The sequence below is a fragment of the Cibotium barometz genome, chromosome 14, assembly GCF_041138505.1.
Source record: "Cibotium barometz isolate CiBa-2024 chromosome 14, ASM4113850v1, whole genome shotgun sequence".
Classification (NCBI taxonomy): Eukaryota; Viridiplantae; Streptophyta; class Polypodiopsida; order Cyatheales; family Cibotiaceae; genus Cibotium; species Cibotium barometz.
The window spans coordinates 37,496,044-37,519,711 of record NC_141059.1 but is presented as its reverse complement, the minus strand read 5'-3'; the positions used below and the strand labels follow the sequence as shown (position 1 = coordinate 37,519,711).

The window sequence follows — 23,668 nt, the reverse complement described above, 5'->3', positions numbered from 1 at the left end:
GAACAATACCAAACCATCCATGTGAAGGAAGTCAAGCAATGATACAATGAAATCCCCGTGTGTGTGCATACCATATGGCACAAACATCTAATTCATCAAAAAAATGTCTCGAGTGACTAGGCATCAATCCCTCGAGCTCGAAAAACCACCCGTGGCATAAATAGGCTACCTCATAACATGAAGTCAATGAATGAGTATCTAAAGGCCTAAACCTCAAAGTGCCAAAAGTATGTGTGAATGTAGCAAAAGGAATATGATATGTGACATGAAATGGTAGCTCACAATATAGAGCATAGAGCCATGAAGATAATGCATGAATATGAATGTAGACAAGGGAGATAGAGAGAGCCTACATTGTACATTACCAAACCTTAGAACAACAATTTGTAAATCACAATAGAGAGCCTATATAGATTTGCAAATCCACCTTCATGTAATATGGGCTTCATGATACAATGGTTATACATTCATACATATAGATGCTATCATGTAATCTGGGCGTCATTGCTCTCTAGCTCGATTGTTGCTTGCATCGACTCTTTAACTGCACGTGCATCCAATTTGGCTTGCATGGAGGGGCGTCTACCCTTAACTGTAGCAATGAAGGAGGTGCCAACTTGATTGCCATCCATTGTTTTGCGCTTCTTCCTGTTGATCCCTTTCTCAATGAAAGACTTTGCTCTCTTCAAGCTATTCCCAAAGCCATCTCTAGTTCGTACAAAAGACTTTGCAAGCTCAATGCCCTCCTCTCTTTGTGCTTTCAATGTATGTAGTTGCCCAAGTGTCTTCTTCATGCTAGTGGTAGCCTCATGAATAAGCTCGGCATCATCCTGCACAAAATCCACAAGTTGTTGGAAAGTGTCATGTAAATGATTCAAGCTTGACCTCTTCGTAGACTTTGAAGATGCAGCCTCACAATTGTGCCCTTCCTCCAAGCTCGCATCATCCTCACTCCGATGTTGAGGTCATCAGGCTTAATCTTAAGCAGTCTCCTCGGGAGCATCTCCAAGGCACTATCTTCATACATGCTCACTGTTGAACTACAGATAGAATACCTAATAGTTACCTAATAGTTGCTTAGTCGGATATATGTATCTTTGCTCAGTCGGAATTCTACTCAGTCGGATTGTTGATCAGTCGGAGTTTGTTATGATCTGGTTAGTCGGATATCATCTGTTAGTGTCTTGTGACATTCTAGTTACAACCGTCTAAAACTGTCTGAAGTCGCCTATTTATAGGGGCTTTGTAGTCGTCTTTTACAAGAGAAGAAGAAGAAAGCGATGTATGATTCATCTTGATCAATCAAACATGGTATTTCAGTTCTGTTCTGTTATTCTCTAATCTTGTTTAGCAAATCTCTGTTCAATCTGTGTTCTCTATGCTCTGTTTATGTTTAGCCTGATGTGGGAGTTGAAGTTAGTGTTACCTAATGGGGGTGTCTTTGCTGTGACACCATACCTTGCTCTTGAACACCGGCCATGAGCATCACCTTGATTTGATGCTTGCATATGTTGCCAAGCTCGGACCAATGGCATGTACAACATGCCCATTGACAATCTGAGTTGTAGACAGTGTACACTTGGTTTGGATTGGAGAGGCTTCGAACATAAGCATCTGCCTTCATGTTGCTACCAATGAATGACACATAATCATCTGGAATTTTGAGAGCTCGTTCACGCGAGCTCTCCACTATCTTCTCAATGGCATTGTTTCTCTTAAATCCCCCTTCCTTCACAACTTGTATGTACCAATAATGAGGTACACAAGCTGTGGTTAGCTTGTAAAGAAGCCAATCCACTCGACGCCCCACCATTTTCTTAGAAGATCCTAGAAATCTGTACTTCAAAACTCCATGGTACGCCTCGATTGCACCATTCGTGTCTTGATTGGAATGTGGCAATGTCCTTGTCGCACGCACCCACATGTCTAACATAATGAAGACTTGTAAGCATATATGACCATAAGAGAACATAACACATTGGGAACACATTGAAGCAAGAAAAATAGCTCATAGTCACCTATTTTAGGCTGCCACTGCATTTCAAAGTAGTGGAGGAACTCCTTCTCACTTTGAAAATCTTCCTTGAACTTGCATATCATTTCCCTAGCTTCATCCTTGGTGAGCTCATATGAAGACGAGGACCCTCCCCGCATATTCATGATGTTACCAAGCATCCGAAACATGGCCGCACGTGTCGGCCAATCTTTCACCTTTCGAATGAGGTGTTTTTTGCCAACACCTACGTACATGCCATAAGCACAAGTACACCGGCAAATTGAAAACGACCCTGCGAGTACAAATCCAAGTATTGAGGGTACAAATCCAAGCAATGGTCATAAAGCATTGTGCAAGCACCATGCATTATGTTAGGAAAATTACCTTAGTGCATCAATTTCTCTCTCCGCATCATCCACCATGAAAGCATTTGGCTGCCATGATTTATGGTGATCAAGCATACGATCTCGAAACTTTGTCAACCAATATCGCACAGCCTCAAAGGTGGCACTTGAGGCAAGAACCCACGCAATTGGGATGCCATTGCGATGTGTGTCAAATACGAGAATTGTATACAAATGGAACTACATCATTAATGGTATAGTAAGTACAAGTACCTTGACTTGAACATGGCAAAAAACAAACAAGAATTGAAGCATACCTTGTACTTGTTCGTTCCAAATGTGGAGTCCATAGCCAACAAATTTCCATTTCCGAACTTGTCACAAATCTCTCTTTGCCATGGGGTTTGGATCCCTAAAAAGAATTCCTTCTGTACTTGAAGATTTTGCTCCTGGTAAACAAATTTCATATCCACATTTTGTGTACACCATCGCCTTGTACTCTCTGCATCATCATCATGTAGTTGATATGTCTCCATAGCATGTTTCCTTTCAATATTGAGTATATCTTGGAGCAATAAGTAGTCATCCCTCACCATTGGACATTTGGGCTCTTTGCTTTGTCGTATATGCAAACTTTGAATGTGTGCATCGAAAACTTGTTGTGGAGTAAAGCCCTTGAACAACAAGTTAGAAACCCAAACTTTTTTTTCCAATGAAATCCATGGAGAGAGGAGAAGAAGGGTGTTTCCCTCATTCTTACAAGGCTCCCCATGGCAGATGATATCTTCTTTATTTGTGTGAAAGGGATTAATATAAGATATAACTGCCATGCTAGGATCCAAGTATAGACGATTCACCATGAAATGGCATTGACACCCTCGAATGCGCTGTCCTGCTGCCTTGGGTGGCCGCCTTGGCTTAGTCTCTTTCTTGATCAAATTGGCATTAAATTTGGTAGGGGCTTTTACGGTGTCTTCATTGATGGTAGGACAACCATGTAACTCCCCATCGTCAAGCTCATTTTCATGCACATTACTCTTGCACTCTACATCTTTTCCACCCGATTGTTCATGCACATGGCATACACGTTTGGAAGCACAACGTGTCCCAAAAGCACACCAATATCTATTGGCAATGATAATTGGGTATAAGTCTAAAGCCTTGCATGCTAATCATTTAAATAAGGTAATGGAAAATAAACACTTACATGGTGCTCTCAAGCCATGAATCCTTGAATGGCCGTATTAGCGAGCCTGGTGTGCGATGATGGTGGGAGTACCTCGTAAACGTTGTAGGGAAGTCAGGATTTTGTGCTTCTCTGCTCACAAACTCGCCAACATGAGCCCATGGAATACGAGCTTCCCTTTGCACTTTGTACTTCGACCTTTCATTGTGTACCAGTCTCCATTGTATTCCGGAAACATCAAAAAGACCATGCGTGGGAACAGGGGTGCCCATCGATTGTTGCCCAGCAATTTTCGCAGGCGACCTTCGCAGTCTTCACGAAAACCTGTGAACAGTTACAATGAATTACTGCAAAATTTGCAGTTTTACGTGTATATATTTAAGTATCGATTTTCAAAACCTTCAAATTTATATACATTTTACTTACAATTTGGCGGCCGCTGCAGGCTGTGTGGCCGGTGCTGCAAGCTGCCGTGGTGGCCAAGCATTGCTCTGTCAGTAGCTAATTGATATAACTTCTGTTAGTAAAGGTTTAGCGAATGCTTATTCGATTAGTACCTATTATATTAATGTAGGTCTTGCGAATGACGTCCCTCAAATGCTCCACCTCCTCGTCGCTGATCTGGAAGGCCTTGGCCAGGACCGCATCATCGATGGCCGGGTTGGATGCGAAGGCGGCCTTGGCGACCTGCGAGGTGCCGGGGTTCTGGCTGGTGAGGGCGGAAATAGCCACGGCGGGCTCGTTGCCGCCCATGTTGAGCTGGAAGTGCACAAGCCCTTTGGGGAAGATGAAGACAAAGGCAGTGGTGCCTGTCTCAGTGCTGCAAAACAAGAGAAGAGCTCAGCACATCATGGTCTGGCCGTTGTAGAAGAGAGCACTGAGAATCATGAAACAGAAGACAGCGATCAGCAGTGGCCGGTATCCAGGAGATACGGCAGAGAGTTGACCATTTCACCCTCAGTAGTTAGATTTGGCAGCGTCCAGCTTATGCGGCGCATTCAAAGTAGGAATTGGACGCTGCCAACGTGGTAGCTGCCAGCGTGGCCACGCTCGTTTTTGCCACATAAGCTGGCCACGCTGGTTGGTTTATCGTAGATTTATCTCAAAGTTTTGTTTGAGCATAAATGGTTGCTCATTATGAGAAGGGCGAGAAGGGTTGATGTATTGAGACGAGTGATGTTCATAATCATTGTGGGAGGCAAGCAAGTGAAGAAGTGCATGATTGTCCAAGTGGGGGACAAGCCGGAATGGGCTGAGAATGTAATCCATCCATATAGAGCTCATCTCGGGAGGTGTGATACTTGTTTTGTATGCTCATTGAAGATGGGCATTGTTGTGTGGAAGCTGATGGCTTCCATACTAATTTTGCACCTATGGGATTCTGTGTAGAGAAGCCTCATGAAAGAACCCCTGAAGATTAAGCATGCATGATCTCTATGGGACCTCGTGGATGGCCATATTGATGGCTTTGTGAAACTCATAATGAAGGTTTAGTTTTTGAGGAAACATTCCAAGATATGCAACAATTGCAGTTGGATATAACATGGAGAAAGCCATGGAAGCATAGGCAGCTTGGGCAAGTAGAAAACTGGCAAAGTAGGCGAGTGTAGAGTAGCATACAATAAAAAGTGCAAAGCAGCTCAATGTTGAGGTGGAGACAAGAAGCTCCAAGCAACAGAGCTTTGCTTTGAAACTGTACAGGGAGCAGATCGAATAGAAGTGAAAGAAGAGAAGTAGCACATACAAAGAAGCGATAGCTCACATCTCCATGATAGAAAGGAGTAGGAGGATCCCAGAGTAGCAAGCATTGCCGGGTGTAGAGCAACTACGAATACACAATAGGAGCAGCAAGTATGGCACACGTGTGATGTGTATAGAGCAGGGCAAGTAACAGGTCTGCAGTAGTACAAGGCAATGGAATCTGGAAGAAGGTAAGCAGGCCATGGAATTTCAACGTGAGAGCTTTAAGTAGGAGATAAGCGGCTACTACGAGATGCACAGGTCACCAACCATGAAAGCTCAAACAAGAGCTGTAGAAGGAGACGACCAACAGCGGTCGGTGAAGCACATTCAATGCATCTGCAAAAGTTGGCCGTGTGCAGATGTTAGACTCTAGAGGTGCAAATATTTACACAACCGCTATCTGGAGCATGCAACATTGCTAGCGATGCTGCAGAGCAAGTGAAGATGCCGCAGACAATAGTTATACATGTAGTGCTAGCGTGAACCTTTTAACTTTGAAGAGAAGAAATTAGTATTGACCCTTTATTAAATATAAGGGTGTAATCACACACACTTGTTCACATGTGGTGAAGACATAGCTTAAAACCTTCATAGAAAATGTTGTTCACCATGCAAGTTCTCTGCTCGACTGTCGCCAAAATGTTTTATTGTAAAATTATATCACTCATTTATGAGAGTCCTATGCCTGAGCTAGTAAAACAAGGTCAAAATGAATGTATTTGTGGTGTACATTGAGTTGTGCACACATGGTCGATGTACTTTATGGATTGGTTCCTTTTTCCCATGCACATGGGTGTCTGAAAAACACTTGGGTGGCTCCACTCGAGCAAAATGGTGCTCATAACGAACTTGCGTGTCTAGGTTGGCTAGACACGCACACTTTTTGAACACTCCAAATTTGCATTGAGGGGGATGTTGAGATTGGCGATGCCAAATTGTTGAGGTTGAGAAGTGAGTAGGTCAAATTGGTTGAAGAGATGGTTAGTTCACACATAATTTGGGTGACTCAAATCCAAATAACAAGGTGGCTATTCCAAATATACTTCTTCTTGCAACTCAGTATGCAAGAATGCGTTCTTTACATCCATCTTATGTAAAGCCTTGCTTTTTTATGTAGCCACTATAATAATAGCTCTCACGGTGCCATTTTGGCAACAAGGTTGAATGTCTCCTCATAATCAATGTCATAGGTCTCAGCATAACCTTTGGCAACCAATCTCGCCTTTTACAGGTACTAATACTTCCATCTAAGTTGTGCTTCACTTTTAGACCCACTTACATCCATTGGCCTTTTTAGCCTTTAGCAAAGGCACAAACTCCTATGTCTTATTTTCATCCAATGCAGCCATTTTTTATCCATGGCTATATCCCAATTTGCGTATCCAACATTATCCTCAAAACATGTGGATTCAACATTCTGCATAACCTTTGCTATGTATGCATAATGGTGAGTTACATAACCAATCATACATCAATATCTGAATAGGATTTTTCACCCTATTTGACCTGTGTGGTCCTGGATCTTTCCTTGGTGTCCTCCGCTGCCTTAGCCTTCCTTACACCATGTGGCTTGATAGTAGCTGGATCAAAATTCTATAAAATCCTCGATCGACATTATCAACAAAAGAAAATCCTCACACTAAGGTAACCACATCATCCATAGCCCCTTTATTGCCATCTCCACATCCCTTGATCAACCAAGGTTCTCTTTGTAGTTGACAATGAAAAAGCTATTATGGTGGCCTCGTCAATGACAACCCCTCCTGCTGCTAAAGTCTCGGAATCTACAATAACAAAAGAAATCCAATGCAAAATTGGATTTGGTAAAATTCAAGACAAAGCCTCTACATCGGTAGCCCTTCCTCTATTGAAGACTGTTAACCCTTGCGAGAGACCTCTATGTTGTCAAGGTTGGCCACATTACCATCTTCAACAATCTCGGCCAAATTCATTGGAAATCCTGGATTTCGCTAAAATGTGCTTATATTGTATTATTTTGCATGTGTGATCATGCTGCTTGCCTATTCAAGGTGCATGATGGGATTTTAGGTAGAGAGTACAAACTAGAGTGGCCCAATGAGCCCTAGGACCTAATTGTAAACTTTGATCGCACAAGAGTGTAAACCATAGAAGCCACACATAAAGGGAAAAAAATAATTCTCACCACTCATTCTCTTATGCATAATCTAAGTGACTGCTCTTTTCCTCTCCTCCCTTGCTTATCTCTTGTTTATGTTGAGCTCTTGTATTTTCCATTGTGTGTGTGTGTGAGAGAGAGAGAGAGAGAGAGAGAGAGAGAGAGAGAGAGAGAGTTTTTAAGATTCTATTGGAGTGTGGCGGTGGCAGCAAAGTGGATCTTTCGGGTGTGTCGACGCGGCAACAACACTACCTACGAGAATCCCAGGTGACCTGCATTCACGAGGTAAGTGACAAACCCTAACCGTGCATTTATGTGCTAGGCCATGGTAAACTGTTTTCTCGGTTGGTATTTGTGTTCTCGAGTGTGGTTGGATAAAGCCCCCCACAACATTGGGTTGTTCCCTACATTCTTTTTCATGGCGCCACCACTACCACCACACTGCATTTTGAAAGCTTGTGAATGGTTAAATTGATCGTATTCTAGTTTTAGCATGAAAGGATTAGATAAGAAATCTTAAAACAACTTTGATTTTGCTGCATTATTCTTGTTTCTATTGCATTCTTTTGTTATCTTAGGAATTTTGTGTTTAGTTTTTCCCGTTACCCTAAAATTGTGTATTCCTTAAAATTGGGTTAAATCTAATGAATTGGGTGAAATAGACCTTAAAATTGGTTTCCAAACATAGGGTTTATCCCAATTTTGACTCCGTACATGGAGAAATTGGGTTAAAAACAACGATTTGGGGTAGGATTTGCAAACCCGATTAATTTTGGTGTTTTGCAAGTTTTTCGTATTAATGTTAATAACATAGATTAATCTAACTTAATCCACTTGTAATTTGGACCACTAGTTATAAGTCTTTTAGCTGGCCACATTTAATATGTGCAAGCTTTTAGGCCCTAAGTAAGAAAGGGAATCTTGGAAAAATCTAAAAACCCTGACCACCCCTTTCGGCGGGTAGTTGTGATGATATCAAAAATCGTAAACCACAAATCATAAAACTATAAAAGTAAAAAATTAAAAAGTTAATTTTTTTTTAAAAAAAGACAAAAGGTTCAAAAGGAAAAAGGAAAAAGGGAAAAGGTAGAAGACTAGGCAGGCAAAGAAAAAGGGAAAGTGCGTATACAAACTTGCCTATTTTATAGGTTTTAGGTCGTTGCGGTCATTTTGGTGCAACCTATATAAGACCAAAAAAAATTTGGAATTTCCCATAGATAAGGGACCTACCTTAACTATAGGAAACCACCTCTGGTCGGCAAGAAAAAAAGTGCATTATTTTTTTTTCCACAGTAATGTCCAATAGAACTTAAAACCCACTTCGGACATACTCTAGCCAAATAACAATAATAATAATAATTTATTAAAAATTTTTAAAAAATGAAAAAACTATTTGGAACATCCCCCTAGCCTTTAAAAAACCTGTAATGATATGCACTTGTGATCTGGGCGCATTTTAGAGATAGATTTATAGGAAACCACGTCGACCCATTTAGGCTCTTATCAACCCAATTAGGCTCTTATCAACCCACCTTTGTCTCGGGACCCTCTTCAAGATTAAGATTCAATGTGGTACAGGGTCTGAGACTTTCAACAAGTAGCAACACTTTCTCTGATTTGGAATCAATGGAAGGGATACCAGACCATGGGGGAGAAAAACACACTCAAATAATAAACTCTAGACTAGCTAGCTTGATAGGCTGCATGACCAATTACTTCAGGGGTTTGGCTTTGAGTGCTACAAACTTTGCATCTAACTAAGTAGCATATCAATTTGGGGATGGGGGAGTTGAGATTAGCTCTAAGGCCACACCTTGTGTTGCCTTACATACAAGCCCCATGCATGTCGAAATCTCTGTCTACATGGGACCAATATTGGCAAGCAACCCGATGCATATAGACCAAAACCCGATGCGTATAGACCAAAACCTCGCCTAAACCTTACTAGCACATGGTAGGAATTATCTCCATGATTCTCTCCCTAGAATCTCTGCATTATTATAGCCTCCACATGCCCTAGACTCTAGCTTCCAAAGCCAACATAGGAGATTGCTTTTAGTGCTTGTGGCTCCTAGTACACCTCATCGATTCTTTCACCTTTATTAGCATGGTTTACAACTACTGCGAGATTTAAACCTTTGACAAATGACGGCCTAAGGCTATACTCTACATCTACAAATCCCAAGTACAACAATTTGTCCAATAATCCCCCCTTGAAATTGATGACCCCAACTCCTAGCCGTAGCCCATGGGATGCTTCATGACTTGTCCACCCTTGTGACAACGTACATGACCCCAACCTGGAACTCACTCTAGTTTGTAGGTTTACAAAGTAAGTGGAATTCAAAAGGCATATAATGAGCACAATGGATTAGGATATGCAAGTGAGATGGCCTAAAAGGCCCATTCAAGATTAACAACAAGGTTGGCCTCATGTGAGGCCTTAGGAGTATTGTCTTCTTCCACAAGGTTGACAGAGATTTTCTTCTTGATGTAGAAATCCTTCTCGAAGTGTCTTGGCCTGCCACAAAAGTTACATTTACCATTTTCTTTGTTTTTGAGTGTACCCTTCCTGTTGAGGTAGACCCTTTGGATATATTCTTTGTGTAGTAGGCCTCCTTATGGGAGAAGAGATGGCTTCTTCCATGTTTTCTTTATCTTCTTCTCTTCCTCCATCAAGAATGCAATGATGTCAACCAACTTTGGAGATGGTAGATTGGTGAGTGTTAGTAGGCCTCCTTATGGGAGAAGAGATGGCTTCTTCCATGTTTTCTTTATCTTCTTCTCTTCCTCCATCAAGAATGCAATGATGTCAACCAACTTTGGAGATGGTAGATTGGTGAGTGTAGTAACTATGTTTCCATAGTCTTCCTATGGTATACTTTTAAGCAACAAAGAAACTCAAATATCTTCGTGAACGTTTATTTTAATACTTGCAAGTTGAGTTGTGAGACTCTTCATATGGTTAAGATATTCAGCAAGAGAGTTTTATTTCATCATATTGAGCTCAAACAATGGGATAATCAGGCTAATTTTGGAGCTTTTGGATTACACTCCAAAGAGTTTTTCTAACTCTTTCCAAGCTTCAAAGGATGTATCCATTCCATCAATATGATGAACGAGCTGATCACTAAGACCCAAAGCTATTATGGCAAGATCTTTCTCGTCTTTGGATACCCATATAGCTTCAGCTTCCCTTGTGGTGGGCTTCTTTTCCTTGGCCACATGCTATGTTCCACAAACCCTTCCTCATAAGAGTGAATTGACCTTAGTTTGCCAAGCATAAAATGAGTAACCTTCAAATTTATATATTTTAGTGGGGCTAGCCATGTGCAAATGTGAGGGAAGGTCTTACCTTCCTTTGAGTAATTGTCCTCTCAAGGCAGTGTCTAATCCCTTTACAAATGGATTTGCTTAGTGCTAAATGCAATGATTAAGCAATGAATGTCTAACACACTTCCAAAAGCATAAAACATAATAGACTCATTTGGAGTGAGTGTTTAAGGCACCAAATGAAAGGGCTTTTGCAATGTGAAGTGCTATAGAGCTATAGCAGGTCCCTAATGCTTGACATATAAGCTCAATTTAGTATTTCAACTACTCAAATTGCTAATGATAAATGAATAGTGACTAATCACAAGATTTAAAGAGTGTGATTTTGGAGGAAAAATTTGAACCCTAAAATCAAAGGGGTTTCGCAAGAAACCTTTAGAGCATCTTACCCTTGATGAATGGAGCAACTTCAAGACAAAACATATAGCACATTAAGCTCGAAATTGTGCGCATCTGAGAAGAACTGGTGGCTGAGTAGTTTTTTTTGTTTCCACGATTGCTACATTGCATCATTTCAGCTCCAAATTCATGAGATGGTGCCTCTTGAACCTAATTAGAAGCCTACAAAAGGAGTTTTACCAATTATTGCACTTGTAGGCATTGATTTCTATGTTTTAACAAATTTCTGGCACCCGTGTGTTTGCATTTTTGACAACAATTCCAAAGCTATAGATAGAGCTTAATGTCGGCCTTCTTTTGAACTAAAAAGTTCTAAAAAAGGTTGAGTATAGAGGGAGAACGGAGAAAAACACTACAGGGTGGTTTTTTGCCTAGTAGTGATAATTAGGAAAACTTTTATAAATGCTAATAATTATGCATAAATATTGATAATTACATACTCCTAATAACATGGCTATGATACCAAATGTTAGAATCATGGAGGTTCAAAGTACACAAAGAAGCTCATGGTTTAGGTGCTAATGACATGCTAATGATGAGAGATTAGCTTAATGAGAAAAGTTTAACATAAACAAGGCATAATGAGTAGAATGAGAGAGATGATTTCCATTAGATGTATGTCCCTTATATATGCTGAGTACAAGATGATTAGGTCAATGCTAATCAAGATTAAATGCTAATAAATTTTCATAATTCTCTCCCAAATTCTCTCGATAATTCTCTTCCTAGAATCTCTCCATGATTGTAGCCTCCACAAGCCCTAGATTCTAGCCTTCAAAGTCAACCAAGGAGATTGCTTTTAATGCTCCTAGCTTCTACTACACCTCATGGATTATTTCACCTTTATTGACATACTTTATAACTATTGCGAGATTTTAACTTTTGACAAATGACCTAAAGCTTATACTCTACATCCATAAATCCCAAGTACATCAATTTGTCCAATAGCAGGGGAGGTGGAATTAGTTGGAGAATAGACTGGGAGAGGGACTAGTTTGAGAATAGGGAGGTGGAACTAGTTGGAGAATAGACTGGGAGAGGGAGAGAGTGAGAAAGATGGGAACTGAGTATCATCTAAGTGAGAGGGGAGGGGGGTAATGAGAGGGTGAGAGATTGAGTGGAATGATGGCTATAGTGCGAGGGGTTAAAGAAGGCGGGTGACGGGGTGGGTGACAAGGGAGCGAGATAGGACGGTAGGGGGGAGGTTGACAAGGAAATGAGCACAGGAGATAGGGAGAGCGAGTGAGAGAGAATGAGGGAAGTGATAGGAGAGTGAGGGTGGGAGATAGGGAGAGCAAGTGAGAGTCGTACCCCGGGGGTCACCAAAGGTTAGAGAGAGGCTGCAAGTGTTGGAGAGGGCAGACAGCACGCCAGGGGTGGCTGGGCAGGAGAGGGGGGGCATGCTAGCAAAATGTGGTGAGGGGGGGGGGGGGGGGCGGGGCGGGGCGGGGCGCTATAGAAGTAGAGGGTGAGGAGAGTGAGTGAAGAGGGTGGGCTTTATAAGAGTACGAGGGATTGGGCACATGGGAGAACAAGTCAATAGTGAGCACAAGAAGATAAGAACGGTAATCGCAGAGTGCCGACTACGCTTGCCAGTGAGTGTGGAAAAAGATGAGAATAGGGTCTACGTAGCATATCATCCCACCGGTGAGTAGAGGACAACAGAGAGAATAAGAATAAATTATATTGAAGGACTACCATGACAAGAGTCCAACGAGCGAGAGAGAGAGAGAGAGAGACGAGGGGGGGCTGCTGGTGGGAGGGTGGTCGGCGTTATATGCCTAGAATTTGTAGGGCAAACCTTATTTTTTCTTTTAAAGCGCTTTTATTTAACTTGCTTTAGATTGGAAGGACACATAACTAAATTTCCCAAATCCTTTCCCTTCCTTTGAAGGGTAATTGTGTTTTCACCCTTCTTGTGAAGGTTTTGATCCCCTTAGTAAGGTACTCCAACCTTCAAATTCTAGCCCTCGGCTACCACCTCCTTTTAAAAAAAAACTAGAATTTGAAATTAAAAAGCATATAGTTTTTAATAGAATTTTACAATCTTGATGCTCTCATTGGCCGTATGCAGATTGTTATGGATGATAGAGTCAATGCAATTCATGATCCAAACATTCTAGATATTTGTATTGTTCTCGATTTTGATCCATTTATAGGATTTTGATCCAGGTGATTTATAGGATTTAGAGGATCTGAATATTCTAGATATTTGTATTGTTCTCGATTTTGATCCAAATGATTTATAGGATTTAGAGGATCTGAATATTCTAGATATTAATATTGTTCTTAATGTTTATCCAGATGATTTAGAGGTTTTTATCATGCTGATCATGATGATGTGTCATTTGATCCGGATGTTTTGGATGCACCCGATCTAGATATTTTCGGTCCAAATGGCCTTGGTGTTCTTTCTTTTCATACGGATCCAGATTCTTTTCCTATGGATGGCATTGATGATTCGGATATTCATGTGGGTGTTTGTCTTGATCCAAAGTTCTTGATATTCACATTTTTATCAACATGTGGGTGTTTGTCTTGATCCAAAGTTCTTGATGTTCACATTTTTATCAGCATGTGGGTGTTTGTCTCGATCCAAAGTTCTTGATATTCACATTTTTATCAGCATGTGGGTGTTTGTCTTGATCCAAAGTTCTTGATATTCACATTTTTTTATCTGGATGTGGTTTATTTGGATGGTCTTATCCCCATTAGGAAGATGGTGATGCAGATAGTACTCATGATGATCATTCTATATGATGTTGTGTCTGCTGATGTTGATTTTCATGATGGTGCTTGGCTTGTACAATGGAGAACATCTATTCAAATTAGACAATTGGTGGATACTCTGACTAGTTAATACTCTGGCTGATGGATACTTTAAATAATGGATAATTTGAATAATGGATAGCGTGAGACTGATGGATACTCTGACTAATAGATGCTCTTACTTAAGCACGGACTTGGAGTAGCTTTTATTACCGATGTCTGCTATTTGCTGGATACTTAAATTGATACTCCGATACTGATGGATGCTCCGACTTAAGCATAGACTTAGAGGAGCTACGGTCAAACACTTGAATGAGTGATTTGTCTATGCCATGGCCGTGCACAACCCATAGGCACCAACCCTGCCTATGCCACACACACCTTGAACATCCACTAGATCCTTGTCTCCAATCCACTCCAATGTAGTACATCAAGGGTCAAATCTTAAAACCTATTGGGATTGGACAACGTGTATAAAGATTTTTAAAAAATCCCTAAAGGGGAAAACACCATGTCACATTTTCCCTTGTAGCCTATGGGTTTTTTTTAAAATGCTTTGATTACATGGTTAAGTGTTCAAGCCTTTGTTATGAGAACCCTAAATGCCCATCATTCAATATAATCAAAGAATTAAAAAACATACGCACCTCGCTCCCCTCACCCATAGTGCCTTTCTTCACTCTTGCCCTCAATTTCTCCATCTCAACATCCTTCCCCTCAGCTTCACCCTCTTGACAAGGACTTGTGAATCTTCAAACATTAAGATCAAAGCAATTATAAGCTTGGAAAACATGAAAATCTTTATAAAAAAAATCCCCACTAGGCTACAGGGCAAACATGATGTCACGTTTTCGCTTGCAGTCTGATGGGGCTTTTTTTAATGCTTTGATTGCATTGCCAAGGGTGTAATCCATTGCTAGAACATTAATCTTTTTCTATATAAGCTTGCCTTTGCACCCTTCAACCATGCGCGCAAGGCAATACACACCAAGGAAAACCTTGAACACATAAAAACCCTCGGGGGGTTCACTTAGAAATATGTAAGTCTACTACGTGCAATCATTAGGGAGGGGTTTTTTTAACCAAGATTTTTAGAAAATTTTATAGAAATCTGCTTATATAAGGGGGCTTTAAATGGCATTTTGGAAAAAAAACCTTGTAATTTTATAAAGACAAAGGGGTCATTTTATTAAGTTGAAATTCACAAAAAGGGTATTTTTCGATAGTACCCTTTAAACACATGTTATATGCATGTCTTCCTAAAAGTACACCCCCTAAGAAATATCCCTACATGCTTTCCATTGCCATGACAAGCAAAGAGGAAGAAAAAGATATGCGTACCTTTGGATTACTTCTGTTGTTGTGAGACCAAGTTTGAGGAAGGAGTCTCTATTGCAAGGAGACCCAAAAAGGAAGCAATGTTGAGTTACCCTAATAAAATTTCCTTTAAATGAAATGAAACAAAATGCAAATTATAAATGTAATGCAATAACTATATTTTAACTGCATTAATGCAATAACTATATTTTAACTGCATTAATGCAATAACTATATTTTAACTGCATTAATGCAACTAATTGTTCATGTATTAAGAGTATTCTTAGGTTGCCGTAAATAAATTTACGTTAGGCCATGATTTTGATTTGATTCTGGCACTAAAAACTAAATTTCCTTTAATTATTAGTTATCAAATATTAAAAGAAGATTACAAGATATTATAGTAACATTGTAATTCAACTTTATTAATAGAATTTGATTGTACTACCAATCAAATTTTTCAATTATTAATTCACTTAAATTTAGCTAGTAAATATAATGCCACCACAAAATATAAGATGGAATATTTAGTTAATTAACTTATTTTTTATGAAGGACATAAATGGGTAGAAATTTATTTGTAAATATATAAATATGGTTTCTTAAGAATCATTTATGATGTGTTGATCACAATACTATTTATACATTTACCATATTATTAATATAAATAACTATAAATGCCTAAAAATTTTAATATATAGAGTGTGCTAGCCTATATACTAACTGATTATTAATAGTACACACACACACACACACACACAAGAGCATATATTCACACAAACGCCTTCTTACTAAGTTTTTGTCAAACCTCTAGAGATGCAGGGGTAGACTTAGCCATAATGAAGCCTAGCACTAAGGGAAGTAGCCATTGAAAGAATTAGTACATCAAATAAGTAGTTGATAGGGCAAATGCACCGCTATATATAATTTGTAGTATATATACATATACTATATAATGTATATAGTATATATACATTATAATGTATAGTATATACTTTATATATGCTATTTATATAATGTTTAGTATATATACATTATATACTATAATACACTATATATTATACATTATATACTATTAATACAATGCATATTATATACAGTAAAAATTATATACAATTTTTATATATACTATACTTTGCTTTATATGTATACTATGCTTTTTACATATATATTCTATACTTTATATATATATAGTATAGTATATATAGTATATATACAATAAAAATTATATATAATTTTTATATATACTATACCTTATATATATATAGTATAGTATATATAATATAGTATATACTATACTATATTATATATATACTATAATATAGTACAATACAAAAAAAAACCAGGGTTTTAAACTTCAAATTTTGAAAATCACCTTTTGAAATTTGAGTTGAAGGTATGAATACCTTCAAATTTTCAGGGGTTATAGTAGTAATACTTTTTAATTTTCAAAATTTTCTTAAGTGATAATTTTTAAAATTTTAGATTAAGGATTTTCTACTTTTTCTAGAAATACTTTTGTTCGAGGCACTGATATAGTATATAATATATACTATATTATATATATACTATACTATATTATATATACTATAATATAGTCTATATACTATATTACATATAGTATATATAATATAGTATATATTGTTAGGTGGTGGAGCCTTATCTCATTGCCACCACATGTTTCTCAGGGCCCTCCTTATTACTGTCGCCGTGGGGGGTCTAGGGGGGCGGCGACACAAGATTTTTTAATGTACATAAATTAATATGTATACACACACAAAAACACGCATATATATAAATTATAATTAAATAACTAGACAAGTGTGTGTTTGTGTGTACACACATACACACACACACACACATATATATATATAATTTATTTTTATTTATACCTGTAATTTATATATGTATGTGTATATATAAATTTTTATGTTTATTTAAATATATAACTAAAAATAAATAAATAAATACATATATATATATATCTATTTATAAAAAAATTATTTATTTTTATTAATAAATATTTATATACATTATACATATTTATATGTGTATGTGTGTAATTTATACATACATTTAACTAAATTTAATGTTTATATACTTATTGTATAGTTAGATAGTAATAGTAATTATGAGTTTACTATAGTCAAACGATACTAGTAAAGTCTAACTATAATATAAATATATAACTTAGTCTAGATATAATTATAAATAAATATATTTATTTATTTATATTTAGATGTACACAAAACAATATATACACACACACACACACACAAATACAAATAAACATATTCTAAATAACAATTAATTACATAAGCTTTAAAAAAATTTGCAAGCGTTAAAAAAAGGAACTCAAGCTAAAAAAAGAAGCAATGTAAGCTTTAGTAAAATAAACTGTTGAAGCAAAAACCCTATTAAAATCTCATGAACACAACGAAGAAAGTAGAGGCCACGCACGAGGAAGAAGAAGAAGAACAATCACTCATCGTAGTAAGAAGGCACACTAGCACACACTTACAGGTCTCTCTCTCTCTCTCTCTCTCTCTCTCTCTCTCTCTCTCGCTCTCTCTCTCTCTCTCTCTCTCTCTCTCTCTCTCTCTCGCTCTCTCTCGTTATCTGTGCCATCTCTGTTCACACCCTTTCTATGTCTTATGGCGTTTGGGAAAAATACCCTATGTGTGTGTGTGTGTGTGTGTTGCAAAGCTTCTCTCTCTGTCTTTTTCGTTTTGTTGAAAGTCACCCTTGATTAAAGCTTCTCTCCCCTCCACACACACACACACACACACACGGTTTTTCTAATTAATCCTTAATTAATCTTGATTAATTCTCAATTAATCTCTAATTAAGGCTTGGCTCTCTCTCTTGGCTTCCATGATTAAAGCTTCTGTCCCCCTCCACATACACACACAGAGGGTTTTTCCAATTAATCTTTAATTAAGGCTTGGCTCTCTCTCTTAGTTCCCTTTATTAAAACTTCTCTCCTCCACACACACACACACTATCATACACACACATACTAATTAATCTCTAATTAAAGCTTAATTAATCTCTAATTAAGGCTTGACTCTCTCTCTTAGTTCCCTTTATTAAAGCTTCTCTCCTCCACACACACACACACTATCATACACACACATCTGTCTCCCTCCCTCTCTCTCTTTCACACACACACACACACACACACACAATCTCTCTCTCTCTCTCTCTCTCTCTCTCTCTCTCTCTCTCTCTCTCTCTCTCTCTCTCTCTCTCTCTCTCTCTCTCTCTCTCTCGGTAATTAACACAATCGAAAGCACACAGTCGACGATCGACATCAAGAGAGAGAGAGAGAGAGAGAGAGAGAGAGAGAGAGAGAGAGAGAGAGAGAGAGAGAGAGAGAGATTTTGTACAGTATTTTGAAATTCAAATGTAGCTTTCAATTTTGGGGTAAAATTTTGAAATCTTGTAGTTGGTAGGATATTTAAAAATGAGAGAGAGTGGCCCCAAGACCATCTTAGAATGGTCCTAGAGCCATTCTAACATGCACATGAGGTGAGGAGGGTGGGATATTTCAAAATGAGAAAGAATAGTCTTGAGGCCATTCTAGAAGGGCCATTCTAACATGCACATGAGGGGGGAAAACTTGAGGTGGGTGGATTGCACACATTAGGGTATGTGGATGCATATGAGCATGCTCAGTTTGAAAGAAGGTTATAATTGGCAAGAATGGCCCTAGGGCCATTCTTTCTTGAACAAAGCCTTTAGAATGGTCCCAAGGCCATGCTAACCATTAGAGTGGCCCTAGAATGTTCTCAAATTTTAAATTTGGATTGATTTGATGGGAGGGGAAAAATATAGGCGGGAAAATTTATATTTTGAATTTGAAATTTGAAATTTGATTTGGGGGAGAGTTCGCGGGAACCATTTAGAGAGAGAGTTTTAGGGAGAGATAATTATAGACGGAAATAATTTTCGTAAAGAGAAGAGAGAAGTTACGGAGAGAGAGTGTTATACAGTGAAACATGCAAGACTGGCCCTAGGGCCATTCTTGGGTACCCCATGCACACTCCAAAATGGCTTAGAGGCCATATTGGCATAGAGGCCATAATGGCATACAAGAATGGCCTTAGGGCAATTTCAAAATGGCTTTGAGACCATTTCAACATGCAAGAGTGGCCTTGGGGCATGTAATAATGGCCCTATCCATTCATGGATTCCCCAAGGCAATTTCAAAATGGCTTTGAGGCCATTGCAGCATGCAAGAATATGGCCCTAGGGCCATTCTTGGGTGCCCCAAGATCTTTGTGGCTTTGAGGGCATCAAAACATGTTAGAATGGCCCTTGGACCATTCTTAGGTGCCCCATGCACACTCCAAAATGGCTTAGAGGCCATAATTTCATGTAAGACTGGCCCTAGGGCCGTTCTTAGATGCCGCATTACAATTCCAACATGGCTATGAGGCCATTGTAGCATGCAAGAATGACCTTGGGGCTTGCAAAAATGGCCCTAGGACCATCCTGCACAATGCCACCATAACATGGATTTGAAGCCATTGTAGCATGCAAGAATGGCATTGGGGCTTACAAGAATGGCTTTAGAGCTATTCTTGGGTGGTGCAACATAGCTTTAAGGCACTTGGAACATGCATTCTTGGGTGGTGCGACATAGCTTTAAGGCACTTGGAACATGCATTCTTGGGTGCCCCCATGGCCATTTAGAATAGTGGCCATGGGGGCATCCAAGAATGGCCCAAGGCATTAGGGGAAGGTTGAGGTCTATAGGGGCCCTTTAAGATGCCATGTGATTAAAAGGTTATTAAGGAAAAGAGCCAATCATGTGATGCCATGTATACAAAAATGTTGGGTGATTAAAGGTGGTTAAAAGATTCTCTAGAAGATGCCTTTTTGTACTTTTCATTTCCAAAAAGTGGGGGGAAAGTTTTTAAAATTTTGGACGTCCATAACTTCTACATATGAGCTCAAAATTTGTCGGAGATTACAGATCTAGAATCTACTCGTCGAGCTCTTTCCATAGATATGTCACATGATATAATTTTGCTTGCTCGATTTCAAATTCAATTTTGGCGAGAAACTTTGAAATTCAAACTTCTAGCCGTTTGAAGAACAAGAAGGTATCTAAAGTCAAAGAAACTTAACATTTTAACAAAAAGTAATTAAAATCATAATATGGCAGGTTAAAGGGCTCCTATAGACCTCAACCTTCTCCTAATGGACCATTCGGAATAGTGGCCATGGGGGCATCCAAAAATGGCGCAAGGGGCCATGACCACCCCAAGGGCCATTCGGAATAGTGGCCATGGGGGCATCCAAGAATGGCCCAAGGGGCATTCTTGCATGACCCTGAGGGGCCATGGGTACATCCAAGAATGGTCCTAGGGCCATTCTTTTCCATGCACAACATGAGAAAGAACGACTCTAGGGAAATTCTTGGATGATCCCAAGGCCTGAAGGTCATTTTTGGGATGGCCATAGGGCATCCAAGAATGGCCCTAAAGCCATTATTTTCATGCACAACAGGTGTAAGGACCATTCCTACATGACCCCAAGGCCTCATATATCCACCGTTTTACTTTAAAATGCATCACAGTGCATGAAATAGTGGCCATGGGGGCATCCAAGAATGGTCCTAGGGCCATTCTTTTCCATGCACAACATAAGGAAGAATGGCCTTGAACATAAGGAAGAATGGCCTTGGAGCCATTCCTGCATGACCCCAAGGCCTCAAGGTCATCAAGTTTTGGGATGGCCATGGGGCATCCAAGAATGGCCCTAGGGCTATTCTTTTCATGCACAACATAAGGAAGAATGGCCTTGGAGCCATTCCTGCATGACCCCAAGGCCAAAGGGCATCAAGTTTTGGGATGGCCATGGGGCATCCAAGAATGGCCCTAGGGCTATTCTTTTCATGCACAACAGGTGTAAGGACCATTCCTACATGACCCATGGCCCTAGGGCTATTCTTTTCATGCACAACAGGTGTAAGGACCATTCCTACATGACCCCAAGGCCTCATATATCCACCGTATCAAGTTTTGGGATGGCCATGGGGCATCCAAGAATGGCCCTAGCGCTATTCTTTTCATACACAACAAGTGTAAGGACCATTCCTACATGACCCCAAGGCCTCATATATCCACCGTTTTACTTTAAAATGCATCACAATGCATGAAATAGTCGCCATGGGGGCACCTAAGAGCCATTCTTGCATGACCCCAAGGGGCCATGGGTGCATCCAAGAATGGTCCTAGGCCCATTCTTTTTCTCAAGGTCATTTTTGGGATGGCCATGGGGCATCCAAGAATAGCCCTAGGGCCCTTCTTTTCATGCACAATAGGTAGAAGAATGACTCCAAAGGCCATTCTTCCATGACCCCAAGGCCTCAAGGTCATTTTGGAATGGCCATGGAGCATCCAAGGATGGCCTCTTTTCATGCACAACAGGTGGAAGAATGGCCCTAGGGCCATTCTTGCATGACCCCAAGGCCTCAAGGTCATTTTGGGATGGATATAGGTGCATCCAAGAATGGCCATAGGGCCATTCTTTTCATGCAAGGCCATTCTTTTCATGCAAGGCCATTATTCTATGACCCAAAGGCCTCAAGTTCATTTTGGAATGGTCATGAGGCATCCAAAAATGGCCTTCTCATGCACAACAGGTGGAAGAATGGCCTAAGGGCCATTCTTGTATGACCCCAAGGCCTCAAGGTCATTTTGGGATGGCCATGGGTCATTCTTTTCATGCACAACATGTGTAAGGAACATTCCTACATGACCCCAAGGGCTCAAATATGCACCGTTTTACTTTTAAAATGCATCATAGTGCATGAAATAGTGGCCATGGGGACATCCAAGAATAGCCCAAGGGCCATTTTGGCTTGACCCCAAGGGGCCATGGGTATATCCAAGAGTGATCCTAGGGTCATAGGGCCATTCTTTTCCATGCACAACATGAGGAAGAATGGCCTGGGGCCACTCTTGCATGACCCCAAGGCCTGGGGCCACTCTTGCATGATCCTAGGGCCATAGGGCCATTCTTTTCCATCTTGCATGACCCCAAGGCCTCAAGGTCATTTTGGGATGGATATGGAGGCATCCAAGAATGGCCCAAGGGTCATTTGTTTCATGCACACCATGTGGAAGAATGGTCCTAGGGCTATTCTTGCATGACCCCAAGGCCTCAAAGTCATTTTGAGATGGCCATGGGGGCATCCAAGAATGGCCATAGGGCCATTATTTTCATCCACAAATAGGCAAAAGAATGGCCCTAGGGCCATTATTGCATTACCCTAAGGCCTCAAGGAGGTCATTTTGAAATGGCCATTGGGGCATCTAAGAATGACCTAAGGGCTATTCTTTTCATGCACAACAGATGTAAGGGCCATTCTTGCATGACCACAAGGACTCAAATATCTAGTGTTTTACTTTGAAATGCATCCTAGAGCATGAAATAGTGGCCATAGAGATATCCAAGAATGGCCAAGAGGCCACTATTTTTATGCTCAAGATGTGGAAGAATGGCCCTAGGACCATTCTTGCATGACTCCAAGTCCTCATGGTCATTTTGGGATAGCCATGGAGGCATCCAAGATTGGCCCTAGGGCCATTCTTTTTCATGCACAACATGACAAAGAATGGTCGTGGGGCCATTCGTGCATGACCCCAATGCCTCAAGGTCATTTTTGGGATGGTCATGGGGCCATTCTTTTCATACACAACAGGTGTAAGGACCATTCTTTCATGACTCCAAGGCCTAAAATATCCACCATTTTACTTTAAAATGTATCACAGTGCATGAAACAGTGACCACGAGGGCATCCAAGAATGGTCCTAGGGCATCCAAGAATGGTCCTAGGGCCATTCATTTTCATGCACAACATGAGGAAGAATGGCCCTAGAACCATTCTTGCATGACCCCAAGGCCTCAAGCTCATTTTTGGGATGGCCATGGGGCATCCAAGAATGGCCTTGGGACCATTCTTTTCATGCACAATAGGTTGAAGAATGACCCCAAAGGCTATTCTTGCATGACCCCAAGGCCTCAAGGTCATTGTGAAATGGCCATGGGGTATCCAAGGATGGCCTCTTGTCATGCACAACAGGTGAGTGGAAGAATGGCCCTAGGGCCATTCTTGCATGACCCCAAGGTCTCAAGGTTGTTTTGGGATGGATATGGGGCATCCAAGAATGGCCCTAGGGCCATTCTTGCATGACCCAAGGTCTCAAGGTTGTTTTGGGATGGATATGGGGCATCCAAGAATGGCCCTAGGGCCATTCTTTTCATAGCCAACATGTGGAAGAATGGCCCTAGGGCTATTATTGCATGACATTGAAGGTTGATAGTTACATCCCATTCTGCACGTTGTTCACTTCCCTTTACAAATCTTTGGTGAGGCTTTGCAGGAATCGCATTCAAGAGTGCATTTTCGAGGCTTATGGCATGAGTTG

The 23,668-nt window shown here is 40.1% G+C and overlaps 1 protein-coding gene across 1 annotated transcript; it reads right to left on the bottom strand.

Moving 5' to 3' along the window:
• Nucleotides 1–485: 485 nt before the first annotated feature.
• Nucleotides 486–4,524, bottom strand: LOC147631985 (uncharacterized). The gene is made up of 10 exons (XM_086807987.1): nt 4,460–4,524; nt 4,133–4,346; nt 3,953–4,017; nt 3,548–3,838; nt 2,658–3,465; nt 2,460–2,580; nt 2,019–2,240; nt 1,459–1,926; nt 917–1,032; nt 486–830 (listed from the first exon to the last, which is right to left on the bottom strand). The coding sequence occupies exons 1-10, from the start codon at nt 4,522–4,524 to the stop codon at nt 486–488; spliced, it is 2,715 nt and encodes a 904-aa protein (XP_086664113.1).
• Between the last annotated feature and the right edge of the window lie 19,144 nt (nt 4,525–23,668).